Source organism: Vulpes vulpes, chromosome 11 (assembly GCF_048418805.1).
Source record: "Vulpes vulpes isolate BD-2025 chromosome 11, VulVul3, whole genome shotgun sequence".
In the NCBI taxonomy this organism is placed as follows: Eukaryota; Metazoa; Chordata; class Mammalia; order Carnivora; family Canidae; genus Vulpes; species Vulpes vulpes.
Window position 1 is genome coordinate 26,336,084 of NC_132790.1, and position 18,852 is coordinate 26,354,935.

At 52.4% G+C, this 18,852-nt stretch overlaps 1 protein-coding gene across 5 annotated transcripts in view; it reads right to left on the reverse strand.

Annotated features, from left to right (window-relative positions):
- Nucleotides 1-3,183: 3,183 nt before the first annotated feature.
- Nucleotides 3,184-18,852, reverse strand: part of CHRDL2 (chordin like 2) — a 32,770-nt gene continuing 17,101 nt past the window's right edge. For 2 of the 5 annotated variants that reach the window (XM_026010479.2, XM_072725927.1), the window contains exons 4-11: nucleotides 18,076-18,218; nucleotides 15,328-15,421; nucleotides 14,276-14,331; nucleotides 12,038-12,206; nucleotides 10,981-11,175; nucleotides 8,376-8,549; nucleotides 4,068-4,160; nucleotides 3,184-3,348 (exon numbers count right to left, since the gene is read on the reverse strand). In XM_026010479.2, the coding sequence (XP_025866264.1) occupies nucleotides 3,269-3,348; nucleotides 4,068-4,160; nucleotides 8,376-8,549; nucleotides 10,981-11,175; nucleotides 12,038-12,206; nucleotides 14,276-14,331; nucleotides 15,328-15,421; nucleotides 18,076-18,218 (1,004 nt within the window). In that variant the 3' untranslated portion in view covers nucleotides 3,184-3,268. Of the gene's footprint in view, nucleotides 3,349-4,067; nucleotides 4,161-7,502; nucleotides 7,558-8,375; nucleotides 8,550-10,980; nucleotides 11,176-12,037; nucleotides 12,207-14,275; nucleotides 14,332-15,327; nucleotides 15,422-18,075; nucleotides 18,219-18,852 lie in introns of all 5 variants that reach the window. The other 3 variants (XM_026010481.2, XM_026010483.2, XM_026010482.2) reach the window with 3 other exon arrangements.

Below are 18,852 nucleotides of genomic sequence, written 5' to 3' on the forward strand. Positions count from 1 at the left end.
CATAGCTGCTGGAGGAGGAGGAAGAAGCCTCCCCAGGAAACCCAGAGGGCAGGCTTGGCATCAGAATAGGAAGATCAGGATTGGGGACCAGGAGGCTACCAGGTTCGTTTCACCTGCCCCAGCCCAGGACCTGGCCTATTCGGTGTTCTAGGACCCATCAGGGTACAGAATCACAGACCTTGGCTGGAATCCAACCCCTCCATTTACCAGTATATGATCTTGAATAGGTCACTTCCTCTCCCTGTGCCTCAATTTCCTCATTTCTTAATATGGCCAACAGTCCCCACCTCACAGGGCTGTCCTAGAGATCGGATGAGACAACAGACTTGAACGTACATTGTTAACAATGGCCAGCCTATGGGAGGGGATGCCACTATTTCTTTTTTTTTTTCTCAATATTTTACTTATTTATTCATGAGAGACACAGAGAGCGAGAGGCACAAACACAGGCCAAGGGAGAAGCAGGCTCCAAGCAGGGAGCCTGACACGGGACTCGATCCTAGGTCTCCAGGATCACACCCTGGGCTGAAGGTGACTCTAAACTGCTGAGCCACCTGGGATTCCCAGGATGCCACTATTTCAATCAGAGCCCAGCCTCGTCACCAACTAGGACTCCCTGCTGGAGTCTCAGGGAGTCCTATGAGTGGAAAAGCTGGGCAGCCCTGGGAAACCCCCACTTCCTTCTCCCTCATCACACTCATGGGGAGACCTGCAGGGTTACACAGTGAGTTAGTGGCTGAGGAAGAATGGATTTTAACTTGTCCTTAAACCTCCCCTCTTCCATCCTCACTCCTGTTTCTTCTACTTTTCCGTGTCCTGTGAGGTCTCCTCATCACCAAGACTTGCTTACATCTCTCCCATCAGAAAAACCCTCTTCTTCTTTGATCCATGTCCACTGCCAGCCACTGCCCGGCCACTCCCCTCTCCTTTACCACCAAAGTCTTCAAACACTTGTCTGTTTCCTCACCTCCCTGACACCACCTCAGCTCCCCAAAACCTGTTCCTGCCTCCCAGCTTGCTAACCCACAGATCTGACCAAAGCACTAAAACCCTTCCAGGGCTCCCAGCTCCCCTCAGGATGAAGCCAGAGCTCCCCAGCTGGGTGTTCACCCTCACCTCCCTTAGCTCTTTGCCTCAAATTATACTGTCCAGGAACAGTGAGCTGTTTGTGATTCCCCCTATAACATGCTCTCTTTCATCTCCCATGTACCATGTCTTCCTGTGTCGTTTCCTTCCTCACTCCCTCCATCCCTCCATCTTTTCTTCTAATCCTCTTCATCCTTCAGAGCCTGCTGAAGTGTCCTCGGTCTGGGCAGGCCTGTGCTCCCCAGGGCCCTGCTGTCAGAGCCCTTAGCACTCCTGGTATTGTGACATCCCATCTCCTCCTCAAGACTTTGGTTCCTTACTCTGTGTGGGTCATGTAGCATAAGGCCTATCCCCGAGCAGCTGAGAAAGTGTTTTATGAATGAATACATGAAAGGGGAATACAAGTCAGAAAGGCATAAACTCGTGGGAAAGCTACCGAGAGGTTCCCAAGGCAAACCTTACATGTGCATACTCAGAAACATCTGGATCAAAAGGAGGAGGTACTGATATGCAGAATGTGCCTCCCACCATGGAAAAGGTTTGGGGTGAACATCACAGGCTTCAGATAAGCCCATCAAAGAAACCAAGAAAGTGGTTGGTCTGCAGCATCAGGAAAAGTATACAGTCCATTCCTGTCCTGAGGCCTCAGAGGTACTTCTGATTACAGAGTCCTGCCTCCAACCCCATTCTCCAGCGGGGGGGGGGGGGGGGGGGGGGGGGGGGGGCATCGTGCAGGGGCAGGGTAGGGGGCCTCCAGGAAAGCTTTACTGAGACAGGACATCTGAGCTAAGTTGAAGGATGACCAGAGTTCACCATGTAAGTGGCTGTGTGTTCTGATTCCTGCACTTCAAACGTGAGATGCTCAGAACTCATCCCCGAGTTCCAAGTTAGCCCTAGGTGGTGGGCAAACAAGGTGAGAATTCGGTGTCTTCTCTCAGAGTGACAGGTAGAAGCTGGGAAGAGCTAATGTCTTCTGACTTAGGGGGTGAGTCCAGCCATTTCCTCAAACCCTAGCCTCTCAAACCAGACCCCTGGGACCTGGCGGAGGGAGTTTGGGGAGAGTGGGATTGGTAGGCAGCTTAGCAGACTTCCCAGACCTCAGACATCCAGGTACAGAGACCAAGGCTCAGGGGACAATGGTCAGAGCCCTCTAAGTGGCAGCAGGTGGCAGGACTCCAGCCTTTCCCATCATGGTTGGGGTGGAAGGCAGTGCTATGCTGGAGGGAAACCACAGGTCTGGGAGACGCGGGCCTGAGTGCTAGTCCTGGCCTCACTTAGCTGTTACTGCGAGGCTTTGGGGAAGACATTGGCCCCATCCTGGTCCTCTGTTTCCTCTTCTTAACGTCGGGGTAATTCCTACACTGTTCATCTTAAGTGGAATCATGAGCGTTAGAACATCTTTGAAACTGCAAGTAATTGTACATGTAGGCAGGATAAATTATTAATGTTGTCTTTAATTGTAACTGTTAGGCTTTCTTCCCAGATTGTGGTGCCAGGGTTAGCAATGTGACTGCCAAGGCTTGGAAATCCTTAGAGGTGAGACTATTTGGGTTTATGACATCGGTCACAGCAGACGGGGGGAGGGGGGGGGGAGTGCTAGCCTGGAGCAAGGGACCTGGCACTGATTCTACCTCTGCTACTGCCTGCTTCAGGCACATGACTTCTTCTCCCTAAATTCAGTTTCCTCCTTGTAGAGTGTGGCTGACAATCGCGATCCCTGAAAGATTTGCTGGGGAAAGTGCCTGGAGGCTCCCTTTCCCTCTCTGCTGGCTAACTAGAGTCAGTCTGCTTCCTAGGCTCAGTGCCTGTGGGCTCCAGGAGGGGGGCACCCATAAAAGGGGGAGGAACCATAGCTGGGGGCCCAGGGACAGAAGCAGTATGGAGCAGGGGAGAGGCTGCAGAGCCAGACAGGGGCCTGGTCAGGGAGGCTGGGGCAACTGGCCCTGGCTCTGGTGACAAGCAAGAACAGGGGCTAGTCTCTATCCCTACTGCATCTCAGGCTCCAGCCCTATAATAATATGGGCATAACCAGGCCTACCTTGCAGTTAGTCCTTGTGGGGACACACAGTAGCCGGACATGAACTCAGCAGGCAGGGCTGAGGAGTAATGCAACTTATCATTTATTAATATATAACAACAACAAAAATGGTAAAGCTCGTATCTGCAACTGCTTAGGTCTTCATTATAAGGTCTTGGTTGCTTTGTCTGGACTGGCTGTGACCTTCAGCTCCGGGGTCTGGGCTAGGAAAACATTCCAGTAACCTGCATTGAGGAAAGCAGAAGAGGCGTGTAGGGATGGGGGTCAGGGGTGGGATGTGTGCATGTGTGTGCAGGGGTGTGTGCATGTACTGTGCACAGCAGAGGCAGGGTGACTGGGATGGGAAAAACTGAGGACAAGAAGGATGGTGAGGGCCTGGGTTTGGAGTCCCTAGGAAGAAGAGGATGGGTATTTCCATCTTAACCCCGTATTGCGATCAGTTTTGGCACACGACCCCACCTTCAGCCAACTGGCGTCTGGAGCTGGGCTGGCTTCCTAACACCTGTTGGGGACACTCCCATCTATGACTTCCTCTCCCCCACCCGAAGCCCCACCTGAGTCCATCTTCCTCAGTATAGTGTAGGGCAAATGAAAGGCATCGGGAGGAAAGTGGTTAGGAGGGTTTCGATAGGAAATGTTCCAATAGAGAGGGGGTAGGCAGCATCAGGGTTTGGGGGCTCAGGCCTCCCTCCCTCACAGCCCTGTCTCCCTCACTCCCAGGACCAAATCCAGATGGTTCTGCTTCACCTTCCCGCTCCCAAGCGCCCTGAGTTGAGAAATCTCTGGCCCAGACGCCCACTGGATTCCTGTGCCGGGAACTGACGTCTGTGGCTGACAAGCACCCTGCCCCCCTCCCAGAACCAGCAGCCTGGAACTCCCCAAGAGGCCCCAGCCTCTGGCTCAGCTCTTTTCCCAGGCCCCAGTCCTTAGCCTAACGTCCCACCTTCATGGGTGCTGGTGAGTAGCCGGAAGTTCTGTGCCTCTTTCTGGAAGTCTTGCTTCCTGACTTTCTTGATCTGAATCAAGTGGAAGATTCCTGAAGGCAGAGGCGAGGGCATGAGCAGGAAAGGTGAGGTAGTCAATGGAACAGGGCAACTTAGACACAGACTGGATCTTACCACCCCTCTCCTCCCCTTTCCCGACCAGACCCCAAATCCTACAGACTAAATTTCCCAAGTATTTTGGACCTATCCCCCCACCTCCACTGCCAGCCTCCCCATTCAGGTCCCATCACATCCTGCCTGGGCACTACACTAGACTTCGGACCTCTTTCCTCTCCCTTCAATCTGTGATTCTAAATGCAGGCATTCAAAACTATACATCACCTTGCCATTCCCTTTCCCTGACTTCTTGTCGACCCTCCACCACCTGTCACCCTCAGCATCCTGCTCTCACACTGCTCACCAGTCCGCAACGTGGGGTGGAGGGAGGGGGAGGCCCATATGGTCTGCCCATAGAATGTGTGATAAAAATCAATAGGGGTGCTTATTAGACTCCAAAGAACATCAAATGTCAGAGTGGTAGGCCCCCTTACAGCACGAGGCTCTGTTCACCCCTGAGCGGCCTTCCTGTGCTCTAACCCTCACCAACTGCTTAAAGTCCCCCAAAGGGCCCAAGCCTTTACCTAGGCTGCCCCCTCTGCTGCAACTCCTTCCCCTATTGACTTCTGATTCTCCTGCTGCCATCGGATGAACTCCTACTCATCCTCTAAGCTTTAGCTGGGAAGTCTTCCTTTATCTCCTCTCCTTGGGGCACCCACAGCTCTTAGCTTCTGTTGGTCATTGTACCTATTTCTAATGTGCTATCATTATGTCTCTTCTTGCCTCCCCTGGTTACTCCTGGAGGGCTTTCCTCTCTGGCTCCCCTGAGCCTGGCACTCGTGAATCATGTAGGATAAATGAGTGAATTAACAAACGAGTGAATGATCCCTTGATGAATGGATGGGTAAGGAAACATACGTGTACCCAATCTAGCCTGGGCCCTGAAGGCAACGAGGTATTAGCTAGATCTTCTGATGTTTGCGTCCCTTGGGGAGCTGGCCATGTGCACCACGCATGGCACAGAGGCCCCGAGCACATGGGCTATCCAGCTGTGACCACCAGGGTCCGTGGCCAGAAAGAACAGGTGTGACAGTGAGGCCTCTGCTAAGAAAGAAAACTAAGAATTGGCCTTGCTTATGGAAATCTGAGTAGGATCCCACTGAGGAGAACCGTCAGCACTCAGGTCCAGGAGGCTGGGAATGTCCAGCATTGTTCTCAGGACCCCCAGTCCAGATGCCAAGGACTAGGGTCTGGGAGACACTCGCTCCAAAGGCCCAGGCTACATTACAAGCCCGAAATGGGGATAGGTCCTTCTGCTCAGGCCCGCCACTGCACACACCCCAGAATACAAATTAGAGAGGAAATGACGGGGTGAGGGAGGGTCCTCACACTCTAGCTAAAGCATGATTGTAGGGACAGAGCTCTTAGACTTGGAATCAAGAGCTAGCCTGAGGAGCACGGCCATGCCTTCTGGGGATGTGCCCTGTCTGAGGGCAGCAGGGCTCTGTGGACCCCCAGGGCAGAGAAGGCACTGGCAGGTGAGTCCCAGGAGATAGGACATGCTCAGCTCAATGTGGACACAAACCGTTTCTGGATGGAGCTGTCCACAGTGGAGGTGGGGAGGGGCCATATGCAGTCAGGGGCTGGAGACCATCAGGGAGGCTGTAGGGGGCTTCCTTCCTAGATGGGGGTTGGAATCAGGATCCCTGAGGTCCCTTCTAGTCTGAAACTCCAGAATCTACAAGGCTCTTAACAATCAGACAGCCCTCTGCTCAGCTTCTGGGGCCTGACACTGGTCCCACAGTGGTGTGGCCTCAGCCCAGGTGTCCGTGTCTCCAGGCCAATTCTGCCCTTATTCTCCCTGCACCACCCCCAAGGCTTGCTGATACCACTCCTCTGGGTGAAGAAACAAGGTTTCCCACTGAGAATCAGACCTTGAGTATTTGCTTTGATGCCCACAGTCTGGGACAGGAGGTAACAGAGAGCCTGAAGAGGCTATTAGGCCGCCCAGGGGGTCAGGAGATGGGGAGGGGTGTTTGCCAGTGACGCAATGGTACAGCTGGCACTGAGAAGTTAAAGAACCCCCACCACCTGCTCCTTTTATTGCTGGACCTGGCGGTAATGAGACGGGCCTCGAGCTACAGCTCCCCGGTCTATGCCGTCCTGGGCACCCCATGGCCTTCCTCAGGCACCTCTCTGAAGGCATTAGGTCACCTCCGTGGAGGTGGATCTGAGGACAGTCAGACCTGGGTTTGAATCTTTGCTTTCCTGCTTGAACTGTGTAACTTTGAGCATGTCATTTTACCTCCCAGACTCAGTTTTATCTGCAGGTGCATGAATGCATATCCCTCAGGTTTCTCACGTGGCTGAAATGGAACAGATTAGCACAGGGCCCACTGCCCACCAATCACAGGGCACGGGGCAGGTAAGCGTAGGCTCCAGGGCCAGTCTGAAGCTGTCGCTGCCCCCCTCACCTGCCTGTGCCCCTCTTGCCTTCCTAACTCCTGTTCCAGCCACTGGCCCCTCCTCCATGAAGCCTTCCAGCCTGACTCCGCTCAGCTCCCGAGGAGCTCCTACTGCATCCGAGTCACTAGGTCCTGGGCTCCTGAGGACAAAGGCTGGGGCCTATTATTCCCTGTGGTCTCAGTACTTGGTGGGCTTGAGGGGAAGGTCTGGAGTAAACCAGCACCTGTCCAGGGACTGATGGAATTTCAAGGCGCAAAACAAGTATAAGGGTTGCTGACTCCAACTCCTCAACTGCGGCAGAACCCTCACCCAGCCGGCCGCTTGCACACTCCTGTGAACTGAGCTTGCTCCCTCCCTTCTTTTACAGAAAGGGTCTAGGTATGAGAAAGTGCTTCCTCTCTGATGGAAACGTGCTTCGCCATAATTCTAAGGAGGTAGAATGAAGATACAAATGTTGTTACTCCCTATTATAGGAAAGGCTGTACCCAAGTTATTTCATTTAATCCTCTAGAAACCCTCCTCCCCAGTTAACAGAAGAAAACAGTTGAGGCCCAGAGAGGTCAAGTGATTGCCCGAGGCCACAGCTAAGAAATAGCAGAGCCAGGATTCAAACTCAGGTCTGTCTGATTCCTAAAGCCCCCGCTTGTTGTTCTGACCCTTGTAGTCACTCAGAACACAATGGCTCCCCTGTGTGGGGCAGTCCTTCAGAGCCAGGAAGCCAATGGTCCTGTCCCCCTGAGTCTTCTCTTCTCCAGGCTGAACGGCTCCGCTTTCTTCGTCCATTCCTCCTAGGACAGGAGGCAGAGTAGACCAGGGAAAGAGCCGCATCTGACGTCACAAGACATAGGCTCTAGCTCCCGTCCTCCACTTACTGGCTGTGTGGCCTTGGGCCAGGTACTTCACCTCTCTGAGCCTCAGTTTCCTCATCTGTAAAATGGGGATAATAATACCTAACTCTCAGGATCGTTGAGGATCAAATGAGATAACGAATGTGAAGCACTTTGTAAACTCTAAAGTGCTCCACGCATTGGTTATCATTATCATTACCATCATTATCAGCATCCCCTCTTCCACCCCCGCCCACTCCAGCCAGACCCATCAGTAGAGAAAAGTGATCTTATAGCTGATTCACACTTAAAGGGTTTAGTTTCTTTTATTCTACCCAGGGGATCTGTGTTTGGCAGGAAGAGCCAAAAAGCCCAACTCTCGGCAATTTCCTTCTCAATGGCAATTCCTCTTGACCTTCAGCTGGTGATATGAGTGTCCCCGTTGCATCGGGTGAGTGAGAAATATATTCTGATGTCAACTTATTGGAGGGATGGAATCCACCACATGGAAGAGGTTGAATGATTCTAGCCTTGAGGCCCTCCTGCTTTGAGGATGCCATGAAGGCCCTTCTGCCTGAAAAGCTCTCCCCTCACAGAGTGCTGAAGCTCTACCAGTAGACATGCCTTTGCTTCAACCACATAGACTTTACCACGTCCTGGCACTTTGCAAGTGCAACAACCCCTTCCTCCCAGGAGAGGGAGCACTTGGAGGCCCTGGTGTCTCAGAGTAGATGAGCTTATCAGAACTGTCAGAGAATCACAGAATCTCTGTCTCCCTCTATCTTGAAATTGGAGACAAATCTAGAAGGGTAGCCAGAGGCTGGTGTTCCTGGGCTAGAGGCACTTGATCAACCAAATGCCCCTGGTAGGGGGGCACGGGCCAGAGGTCAGCCCCGTTGGGAGCGGGCCAATGCTCACCTTTTATCAGTTTCCAGAGGTAGATCTCCACCTGCTCAGAGGCCTCATGCTCGAGGGCAAAGCGATGTAGGTTGTCTGGGCTTGGAGCTACTGATGTGTGGACGAGGACCCGGCCTGGCACCTTCGGACACCTGGTGGCACTGATCTCACTGTGACCAGAATCTGCCTTGTCCTCTGGGGAAGACAAGGGACCTGTGAACACGCTGACCCCCACCCCCACCCCTGCCTGGTAGGCCCAGGAAGCCAGGCCACTGGTCTGACATCTCCCTCAGGTCTTTAAAGTCCTTGGGAAAGTTCTGGTGCCCCTGGGAAAGAGAAGGGGCCACCTCTCCCATTTGCTTCCCGTTGATTAGCATATCAGAAAACTTGTCATCTTTCTGGGCCCAGCTCATCCTCCACCTCCTCCAGGCAGCCCACTTGGAACGGCTTAGCTTACCCTGCTTCTTCCCACTCACAGCTTTTAAAACCCTTCTTGCTTATGCATCCCACTCATGTCCTTATTCTGCCTTGCACTGCCTTGTACTGTCTTGTAATTGCCTCCCTTGGGTATGTTTTTCTCTAAAAGAGACCTATGGGGTGAAGGAGGAACTATATCCTTTAAGTCTTTTGAGTCACCCACACCAGCAAGCAAGGCTCTTATGAACATACACAGAATGGAAGGTTTGGGAGGGGTGTGGTAATCATGGCCACAATGATGGTGGTTGTGATGGTGGGAGAGGGGGTAGAGGGGGCGATGATCTGACTGAAATGGTGAAGGGGGCCGCAGGGGTGTGTGCAGGAGGGATGATGATGATAGTGGTAATGGGTTTTGGTCCCAAATTGGATCCAATCCTAAAGCCTCAACATGCTGGAATTCCAAGGACATTCCCCAGAATTTTCCACGTACCAACATTCCCTATTTTTCAGGGACTAAAGGACTAAGTCCCTACACATACATACTTCCTTCTAAACTCTTACTAGGGGACACCTGGGTGGCTCAGTGGTTGAATGTCTGCCTTTGGTTCAGGGCATGGTCCTGGGGTCCTGGGATTGGACCCATATCAGGTCCCCCACAGGAAGCCTGCTTCTCCTCTGCCTATGTCTCTCTCTGTGTGTGTCTCTCATGAATAAATAAATAAAATCTTTAAAAAATAAAAATAAAAAAATAAACTCTTACTAGTTATGAAGCCCTTTGAGATGTCCTGCTAAGGGTTGTAAAGCCATAGTCTCAATATTTTTAAGGGGAAATGGATTGGGGTCTGGTGGCAGGGCCTAAGACCAGGTGTGTTTGTGAAGGAGCCTAACAGTGAGCTACTGCCAGTCTCCTGGAGAATTCAAGTTGAATCCCTACCACTCATGTGTCCAGGTAACACCTTGTCATGCTCCCTCTCTAGCCCTGTCCCAGTAGCATATTTCTCAGATACTATCGCTTACATTTGGATTTTTATTTACAATTTATAAAACATTTTTCCTCAATGTTTTCCTCTGTCTGAGGCTCAGAAAGGACAATAACTTGTCAGCCAGTAAGCAGCTAATATAGAAGCACACGCTTCCTGACATCAAAGCCCTGGAGGAGGTGGAGACTTAGGATAATTGCAGCCACTCTGTTATCTCATTTGTAAACTATCTGAGAGATGAGGAGTACATGGACTCTGTGAAATCACAGTACAATACCTGGCACTAGTAGGTTCTCGATGCATGTTTCCTTCCCCTTTTTTCTTCCCTATTCCTCTCCTTTTAGTTTTGCCAACCCAGCCTTCTAACCAGATGTGGTGAAGCACAATCGCAGCCCACAACTTCAGCCAGTCTTGCTCTCCTTCCAGGCTTCAGGGAATGGGCCTGCTCCTCACAACAGCGCTGCTGACAGCCACAGGCTGTTCTTCCCAGGAGATACTCAGATGTTTTCTTCTGCACCCTCATTAATCCTCAGGTCACATGACAGTGTTAGAAGAACTCAGCTGGCAAGTCTGGAAGCCTGAGTTCTAATTCCAACTTCTACGACTACTTTGCTATGTGATTTAGGATCTCTGGCTCTCAGTTTTCCCCATACATAGATGAGGGTTGAAGGAAGACAACAGTGGTCAAGAGCACTGTCTGTGGAGTAAGACAGACCTGGGTTCAGATTCCAGCTGTCACTTGAGCTGTGTGACCTTGTCCAAGGTGTCCAAGGTCCACACCTTGGACAAGGTCACACAGCTCAAGGTCTTCTCTTGGTCTGCGAAATGGAGAAAAAGATTCCTGCCCTATCCATTTGTGGGAAGGAGTACGTGGATTCATGTATGCGAAATACCTCCTTGGCACACGGCAAGTGCCCAGTAAATATGGACTCTTTCCCCTAAAAATCCTCATATCCTATGATTTTATGATTTCTCAGAATCCAGAACATTATTTCTGTGTCTATGTGTGAGAATCTCTGAATCTGTCACTATAATACTCAATGTTCCATGCGTCTAATATTTTGTGAGTCTGGCCTCTTCCACTCCAGTGCATCTAAAAACCCTGAATCCTGTGGCTCTGAGTCCATGCCCATCCATGTGGGAGATGTTCCAAGTATCTGTGCCCTGGGGAGAGGGACCCAGGGCCCACTCTGGGCAGTGCCCTCCCTGCCTCCAGCATCTCTTTGTACCTGGGCAAATCTTGCAGCACTTCCCGGCTACTTTCTCAGGGTGATGGCAGGGATACTCAGTGGGGCAGGTCACCCGCTGGCAATCCTGGCGGCCGTCCTGGCAGGTGCACAAGATGCAAGGCAGGGGTCCAAAGGAGCGGAAAGCTGGGTGCCACACCTCCCCATGGGAGTATGTCTTCCCACTGTGCACGCAGGCTGGGCCAAGGAGGGCGGGAAGGGAGGAGGGTCAGTGGCACAGACCTGGGCCAGAGTCCAGGAATAGGTGGGCCGGGAATTCGGGGAGCCCCTGCTCCACCAGTCTGGCCCAGCCAACTACCTGCAAAGTGGGGGCCAGGGATAAAACTGGTCCCCGTCCCTTACTTCTCCCCTGTTTCGGCATTCAAAACTGACTCATGGCCAGGAAATTCTTGCTGGAGATGGAAAGGCCTCCTCCTGCCCTTCACGGGCTCTCCTGGCAGGAGGAGGCCTGAGATCAAGTTCTGTCACTGCCTGGCCGTGTGAGCTCTCACTGTCCCATCTGTCCCGAAGCGGCCAAGACACATCCCTTGGCAGCTGTGCCTGCCCCCCCCCATCAGAAGCCCCGCAAGGAGCCCCCTTTCCTCCCTGCTGTGGTCATGGCCACCCACCTGGTCACCCTTCCCCACTGCATCCTGACCATCTGCCCACAGCCTCGCTCCACTCCCTCCTTCCTTTGTCCCAAACCATCTCTCACCACTTCCTTCTATGACAGTATTTATTTACATGTCTAGCCCCTTGAGGACAGAGACCATTTTTCACCTCTGTTCTGTGCCCCTTGATCCCCAGCAGAAGCTCAGAAAATACTGTTGTGCCGCCCCCTGGTCTCGGTTCTAGGCCTGGTTCTGTCTCTCACCCTGTACTCTCAACCTCAGTACCCTTTAAGGACACCTTCAGTTTTGATGCTTTCTGAATCCACAAACTCATGGCCAAGTTAAGATTAGGGAACCACTGAGTGGGGGGTGCAGGGATGGGAGACAGGAGCAGTCAGGGTCCCCTTTTCACCCCCGCCTCGGGGATCAGAGGAGGTTCCCATCCCCACCTTTCTTATGTTTCTCCTTCAGGACAATCTTGACTGTCGTGCTGCCTGCCCCCTGTGGTCGGAAGTGGCGAGGGATGAAGCCCAGAGGAGAGCTGAGGCCAGTGGGGGCTGGGGTGCCCAGGCCTCTCTTTCTCCCACTGTCCCCTGAGCACGGATCCTGGGAGTGTCTCTGCAAATGGCAGGAAGGATGAGGATCACTGATGGGCCAGTGCCAGCAGAGGAGCAGCAAGACTGAGGCTACAGTGAGGCCTGTAAGTAGACACCCCCATGACTTCCCAGTAAAGAGAGCCACACACTAGGGATAGAAGGATCTGAATGGGGCCTAAGACATTCTGAGACAATGGATCTCTGCAAACTCTCAGAGGACAGTGCTTTGGAAATCCAAGCCCTTCTTAGGCCTGTCAGAGCCAGGGCCTTGGGGCTGGAGTGAACAAAAAGGGTAATGAGGTCTTGATCTGGGAGAAATAGTGATCAGGGACCTGGGCAACTTCATATTTAAGAAATCGAAGGTGAGGGTGTAGTGAGGATGAGAGTTAGGGAATTCTTTAAGAAGATTTAGATGAGGGGCAGCCCTGGTGGTTCAGCGGTTTAGTGCCGCCTTCGGCCCAGGGAGTGATCCTGGAGACCCGGGATCAAGTCCCACGTCGGGCTCCCTGCATGGAGCCTGCTTCTCCCTCTGCCTGTGTCTCTGCCTCTGTCTCTCTCACAAATAAATAAATAAAATATTTTTTAAAAAAAAGAAGATTTAGATGATGGGAGAAGGGGATGGGCCTCTGAAGGTCTCACCAGGCCCCAGAGTCCCACAGGGCAGAAGACTCTGAGCAGGCCCCAATTGGAGACCATGGGTCTCCAGGGCCCCCTTTCTTGAGCCCCTGGAACTCAAGTAAGACCCTGCCCCTTCAGACCAGGTCTTGGGCAGACTGGCAGTTATAGCAAAGGGTCTGTGGTGAGGGTGGTGTCATGGTGTAGGAGCATCTTAGCTCAGTTAGAGGACTAGGTAGCCCCAGGCCATGGCAGAGGAGCAAGTGTGCTTGTTACCCTCTTCGCTGATACCAAGTCACTCATATTCCTTCTTCTACAGCCCTTTCCTGCCCATAGAGTCTCTGAGTCAGAGACTGGCCAGACTAAGCCCAGAAGAGCTCCCAGGAAACTGTCTCAGGCCCTAGAACAGGCCCAGGTACATAGGAAGCTCCCAGGAAATGCTTATCAAGTGGAATAGTAGCAAGAAGGAATTGAGGAGCCAACGCTCTAATGGGACTTGCTCACGTCATCCAGTAAGTAGCTGTTCCGGACCTGCAGCTAAGCCTGGGTGGGCTTTGCTTCACACACTGCCTCCTAGGGAGAGGATGGGATGGCAGAGGAAAAGGGAGAGCTCACTAGTTCAGACCCCTGGGGAGTCCCTGAGCATGGGAGGCCAGCCTCCAGCCTCCCAGGGTCCAGGTGACCCAGGCTAACAGAGTAGGTAGAGATGTTCCCATTGCAGATATATCACCGAGGGTGGATGGAGACCTGAGTTGGGGTGTAAGCCCATCCTCCTGCCTCTTGCCTCTCTGACCAGAGAAAGCTGGGCAGTTTAGCTAATTTTTACTCTAGACTAAGATCGACAGGGGCCAAGGCAGAGGGGAGGACAGAGAGGTGGCCCCCAAACAAAGAACCAGTACCTCAGGGGCTGAGTGGGGAAGGCTGGGCCAAGACAAAGACCGTTCCCATGGGGGAGTGTGCTGCACAGAGGCAGCCTGAACTAAGGACAGACACAGGCTTGGGACAGAACAGTGTCAACATGTTTCTCAGGAGGGAAATTGGCAAGTTTGAGGGCACCTGGGTAGCTCAGTGGTTGAGTGTCTACCGTCAGCTCAGGTGTGATCCCAGGGTCCTGGGATCAAGTTCCACACTGGGCTCCCCACAGGGAGCCTGTTTCTCCCTCTGCCTGTGTCTCTGCCTCTCTCTCTGTGTCTCTCATGAATGAATAAATAAAATCTTAAAAAAAAATTGGAAAGTTTGGGGCCTGCTCTCATACTGCATGCTGCTTTTTCCCAGGCCCCTGCTGCCCCACCAGCCATGACAGAGGCTAGGGAGAGGGGCTGGAACATGGCAAAGCTCATGTTGCTGACCTAGGCGACAAATGAGAAATGAGGACAATATCTGGTAGTGCCTGTTCTGGAGTCATGGGATTTAGGCCCTGGATACCAGCTCCCCTCACCACCTCTCCCCACCCTGTCAGTGAAGCTGTGTACTCACCACCCCACGGTGTGACTGTGTGGTGTCCTCTTCTGCTGACTTCTCACTTGACCCATCTGGAAACCCAAAGGGAAACTGGGTCAGCCTCCACTTCCTCAGCCTTGCTGACTGGAGGCCTGCCGGCCTTCAGCCTCCTAGGCCTGGTGCCATTTCTGCAGTCCCAGAGCACCAGCAGGTCCCTTTGCCCTGATGGAGACTTACTCCTACTTCTCATTACCACCTCTTCTCACCCTTGGGTTCACAAATTCCCTACAACTGGGTTGCTGCCTCAGTTTCCCTACACTGACCTCCTGGTCACCATGAGGACTGAACTTCTTGGCTAGGCCAAAGCATGTTGTTTAATGCCCATCATGGATGGCTCAAGAGGCCAGAATCCCATCCCTGAAGCCTGCTTAGTTGCAGTCCCTTGGGGAGCCACCCTGTCCAGCCACACTTGAAGTCACCAGGCCTTCATCTATACTGTACATTCGCAGGCACCATCTCCAGCCTCTCCTCACCTCTGTTCTTCCCGCTGGAACACCCTAGGACTCTACCTTCCACCCCCTGGGGGGCCAGCACGAAAGGCCCTGAGTGGGATTCTCCCTCTTCAGCCCCTGCCTCACATGCAGTCTGGCTCCCTCCACACATTCCTGGTGCAAAGACCAAGAACACTAGAATTAGACAGTCTATTAGAAATCACTGAGGCCAACCTCTCAGTGCACACACGACACAGCTGAGGCCCAAAGAGGGGAAAGAATCTGAAGGAATTAGCTGGAAGAACCAACATGAAACCGGAGCCACCTGGCCCCTGGTCCAGTGTCCTTCCACAACGCCAGTGCTTCTGGAGAAGCATTCTACTATGAAGCACTCCCTTCCCCAAGTCCTGCCTCCTCCAGGAGGCTTTCCTAAACTACCCTGACCCATAGGATCCCATCTGACCATCTGTGTACTTGATTCTGCTTGAGCCATTTGCCCTTCATTAGTGGAAGGTCCCCTACCTCTAACAGTCTGTGGCTAGACCCCTGGGGTGGAGTGGGTGAGCACTGCCCGGATTTAGGCACCTTTAGACTCACCTTTGCAGGTCTGGCAGCAGGATGCAGGCAGCGGGAGAGGTGCGGGGCAGCCTGGTTCTGGGCAGGTCATGAGACCGCAGTAGATCTGGCCCTCCTGACAGAGCAAACAGGAGATGAGCTCTGATGAGGAGCAGCCTTGGGGTGGGGAGAGCCCCTTGCTCTGGGGGTAAAAGACCTTGAGGTGTCCCTTGAGGTGGGAGAAGGAGAGAGCAGCAGAGCATCCTGGGCAATGCCCAGCCAGCTCAGAGGAGGGATCCCCTGCGCCCTCCCCACTCCCTCCCCAGGCCCTGAGGCCCTAACATTCATCCTTTAGCTTCTAACGCATTCTCAGACCCTGTCTCTCCCTAGGCTCTCTCAGCAGCCTGGTGAGGTGAGAGTCCTCCATCCTACAGATGAGGAGGGTCCAAAGAGGGGTCTGAACTGCCTGGAATCAGAGATGCAGCGCAGCAGAGGGGACTAGAACCCAGCCTGCAGGCTTTTCCTACTGAAATCTATATCCTCCTCCTCTGACCTGGAACAGGTAGACCAGTGAGAGGAGAGGGATCAGTGGGCTCATCATGTTGGGCTCATCTTTCTTTTACTGAAAACCCCAGGTCCCCATCTTCAGGGGCCAGCCTGGAGAGGCAGCACTGCAGAGGGAAGGGGAAGCCAGATGACCTTCAGTGAGTCACTTCTCTTCTCTGGGCCTCACTTTCCTCTTCCATGAAATGGGGGTGCTCCCATCTGGGTTGTGAAGAGCAAGTGAGGGGGTGGTTGTGAAAGCCCTTTTTAAATAGGAAGGCACAAACATGGACCCCTGGGTGGCTCAGTGGTTGAGTGTCTGCCTTCAGCTCAGGTCATGATCCCGGGGTCCTGGGATCGAGTCCCACATCAGGCTCCCAGTGGGGAGCCTGCTTCTCTCTATGCCCATGTCTCTGCCTCTTTGTGTCTCTCATGAATAAATAAATAAAACATTTAAAATAAATTTTTAAAAAAGATTTTATTTATTTATTCATTCATGAGAGACACAGAGAGAGAGAGAGAGAGAGAGAGAGAGGCAGTGACACAGGCAGAGAGGAAGCAGGCTCCGTGCAGGGAGCCTGATGTGGGACTCGATCCCGGGACTCCGGAATCACGCCCGGGGCCAAAGGCAGGCGCTCACCCGCTGAGCCACCCAGGTGTCCCTAAAATAAATAAATTAATTAAATAAACTGGAAGGCACGATATTCCTGGCAAGGAGTGATAATTACCTTGAGTCCCTTCCCTATTCCTTTTCAGTGAGTCTCAGTAGTTGGCCAGCAGTCAAGCCAGTCCCATTTAATAAACAAGGAGGAGAAGAAAGAAAGGGAGACCCAAGTATCCGAGAAGGGACAGGAATCACAAGAATGCTCTCACCACCCTCCTGACTTGCCATCACTTCTGTCTCTTCCCACAGGCTCCTCCTCACCCAGCCCCTTGTCTCTTTACAGGAAGCAGCACAATTCAGGGGGAGGGGACATGAATTTTGGAGTCATGTGGCCCCGCATCTGAATTCTGGCTCTGCCACTTAATTAGCTGTGTGACCTTAGGCAAGTTGCTTAACTGATCTGAGCCTCAGTTTCCTCATCTGAAAAATAAGAACAGTGCTTTTCTGCTCCTGGGGTCTTTGGGGGGCTGTTTATAAACACAAGACATCTCCATGCACTAGCAGGTATTAGACCACTGGAAGAGGCTCAAGTCCTGCAAAAACAATTGCTCTCTAGGTTGATTCGTAAGTGGTCACTCTTTATTATTTATAAGTTGTTTGCTCTGCAGCACAGATACTTTAAGATTCAGAATCTCAGACTCAGAGGATCCTCTCACTGAAAAGATGGGGACGCAGGCCCCAGAGAAGTAACTCAGTCAAGGTCACACAGGGAACCATGGCAGAGCTGGAACTCATACATGGGTTTCTGACATCAAATCTATGCCTCTTACCCTTGTGTCACTGCTAAATCAGAGAATTATTTTAAACAGGACATTGGAGATCACCTGGTCAGACTCCCATCCACACTCAGAGGAACTGAGGCCCAGAGAAGTTTGACGAGCAGGTGAAGCAGAAATCAGGAGAGCAGGAGTTCTCCTGCCAATGCACAGATGAGCTGAACCCAAGGGTAAGAAAGACATGCTGAAAGCCATCTGTAAACCTATAGCAGAGCCACACTTGAGCCCACCAAGGAGGAGGCTAAAGACTTTCCAGATCAGCCCCTGCTTGGCTTCAGTCTCTGTCCCCTGATAACACTGCAGAGTCACTGCTGCCTGTTCCTAGGCTTGACTCTGATCACAGCAGGGGGAGTTTAAGCAACTTCAGATTAAATCAATTTGCAACAAGCAGTCTGACCCTGTCTCTGTACCCCAGGACTGATCATTCACTCATTCACGTATTCATTCAAAAATCATTATAGACATCTGTGTGCCAGGCCCTGGGAGCTGGCTGGTAGCAGAGGATACAAAAGTGAATTGGTTATGTTCCCTCCATTCAAGGAGTGCAGAGTCTACTAGGGAGAACAGAAATGGGCAAATGTGAGTACGAGGTAACGGTGCTATAACAGGCAGCTCAGGAGCACGAGGAAGCCCAGAGAAGGGCAGGACATTCCAGACCCCAGATGCTCCCTTCCCCTGGAGGCCATTCACTCTCACTTTGCTTTAACAGGGAGGAACAATCCCCCCCACCCCCTCTCATACCACCCCACTGTGCTTTGCAGGCCTGTCTGTGCTGGCCTGTGCAAAAGAGAAGATGAAAGTTCTTACAGTACAGCTGCAGAGGACACACTGGTTGGGCAGGCGGGAAGGGAGCAGCTCATGGGCACTGAAGATCTCTCCGTGTTGGTACATGGTCCCATTGTGCTGGCAGTACTTTGGGGGGGCCCGGAGCCCAGAGGGGGTGTGAGGTTCTGCAGATGAGGGGGCAAGGGGAAGAGAAAATGAAGTTTCACATCACTCCAAAAGGTTTGTTAAAATTAACTGGGCCACTTTACTGAAGATTCTGCATCTAATCCTATCTTGGGATTTAAACCAGACTCCAGCCTCAGCCTTCCCAGCCAGTCTTCATATTAGCTAATTGAGAGATCTTGCTGATACCTGCATCTGACCATGTCAATCCCTCTCTTGGGTCCCCACCATGGCCTTTCAGCTTCTCAGTGTCTGAGCTGGCCCTGACAAGAACACGAAGGCAAGGCCAGAAGCCTCAGCCCCACTGAGCCCCATGTGGTGGGGACCTGTTCGTTCAACATTCAATGAGCATATCTATGAATCCCCTTTAGTGCCAGGTACTGTTCTAGGTGGTAGGGATACAGCAGGAAACAAAACAAAGTCTCACACAGAGCCATATCCTAGGGGAGTCAGCTGGAATGATCTAGACTGTCCTGTGCTTGGTGTAAGCTCCATCATTCACTGGCCACCACAGCCCCATTCCTCAGCATCTGCCAATCAGCCAGTCCTCACCCTGCCAGGCAGTGGGGTAAGTCTCCAGTTTTGAGAGAACCTACTCATTCTCTCAAGACGCCTTCACTAAGCACCTTGTCTATA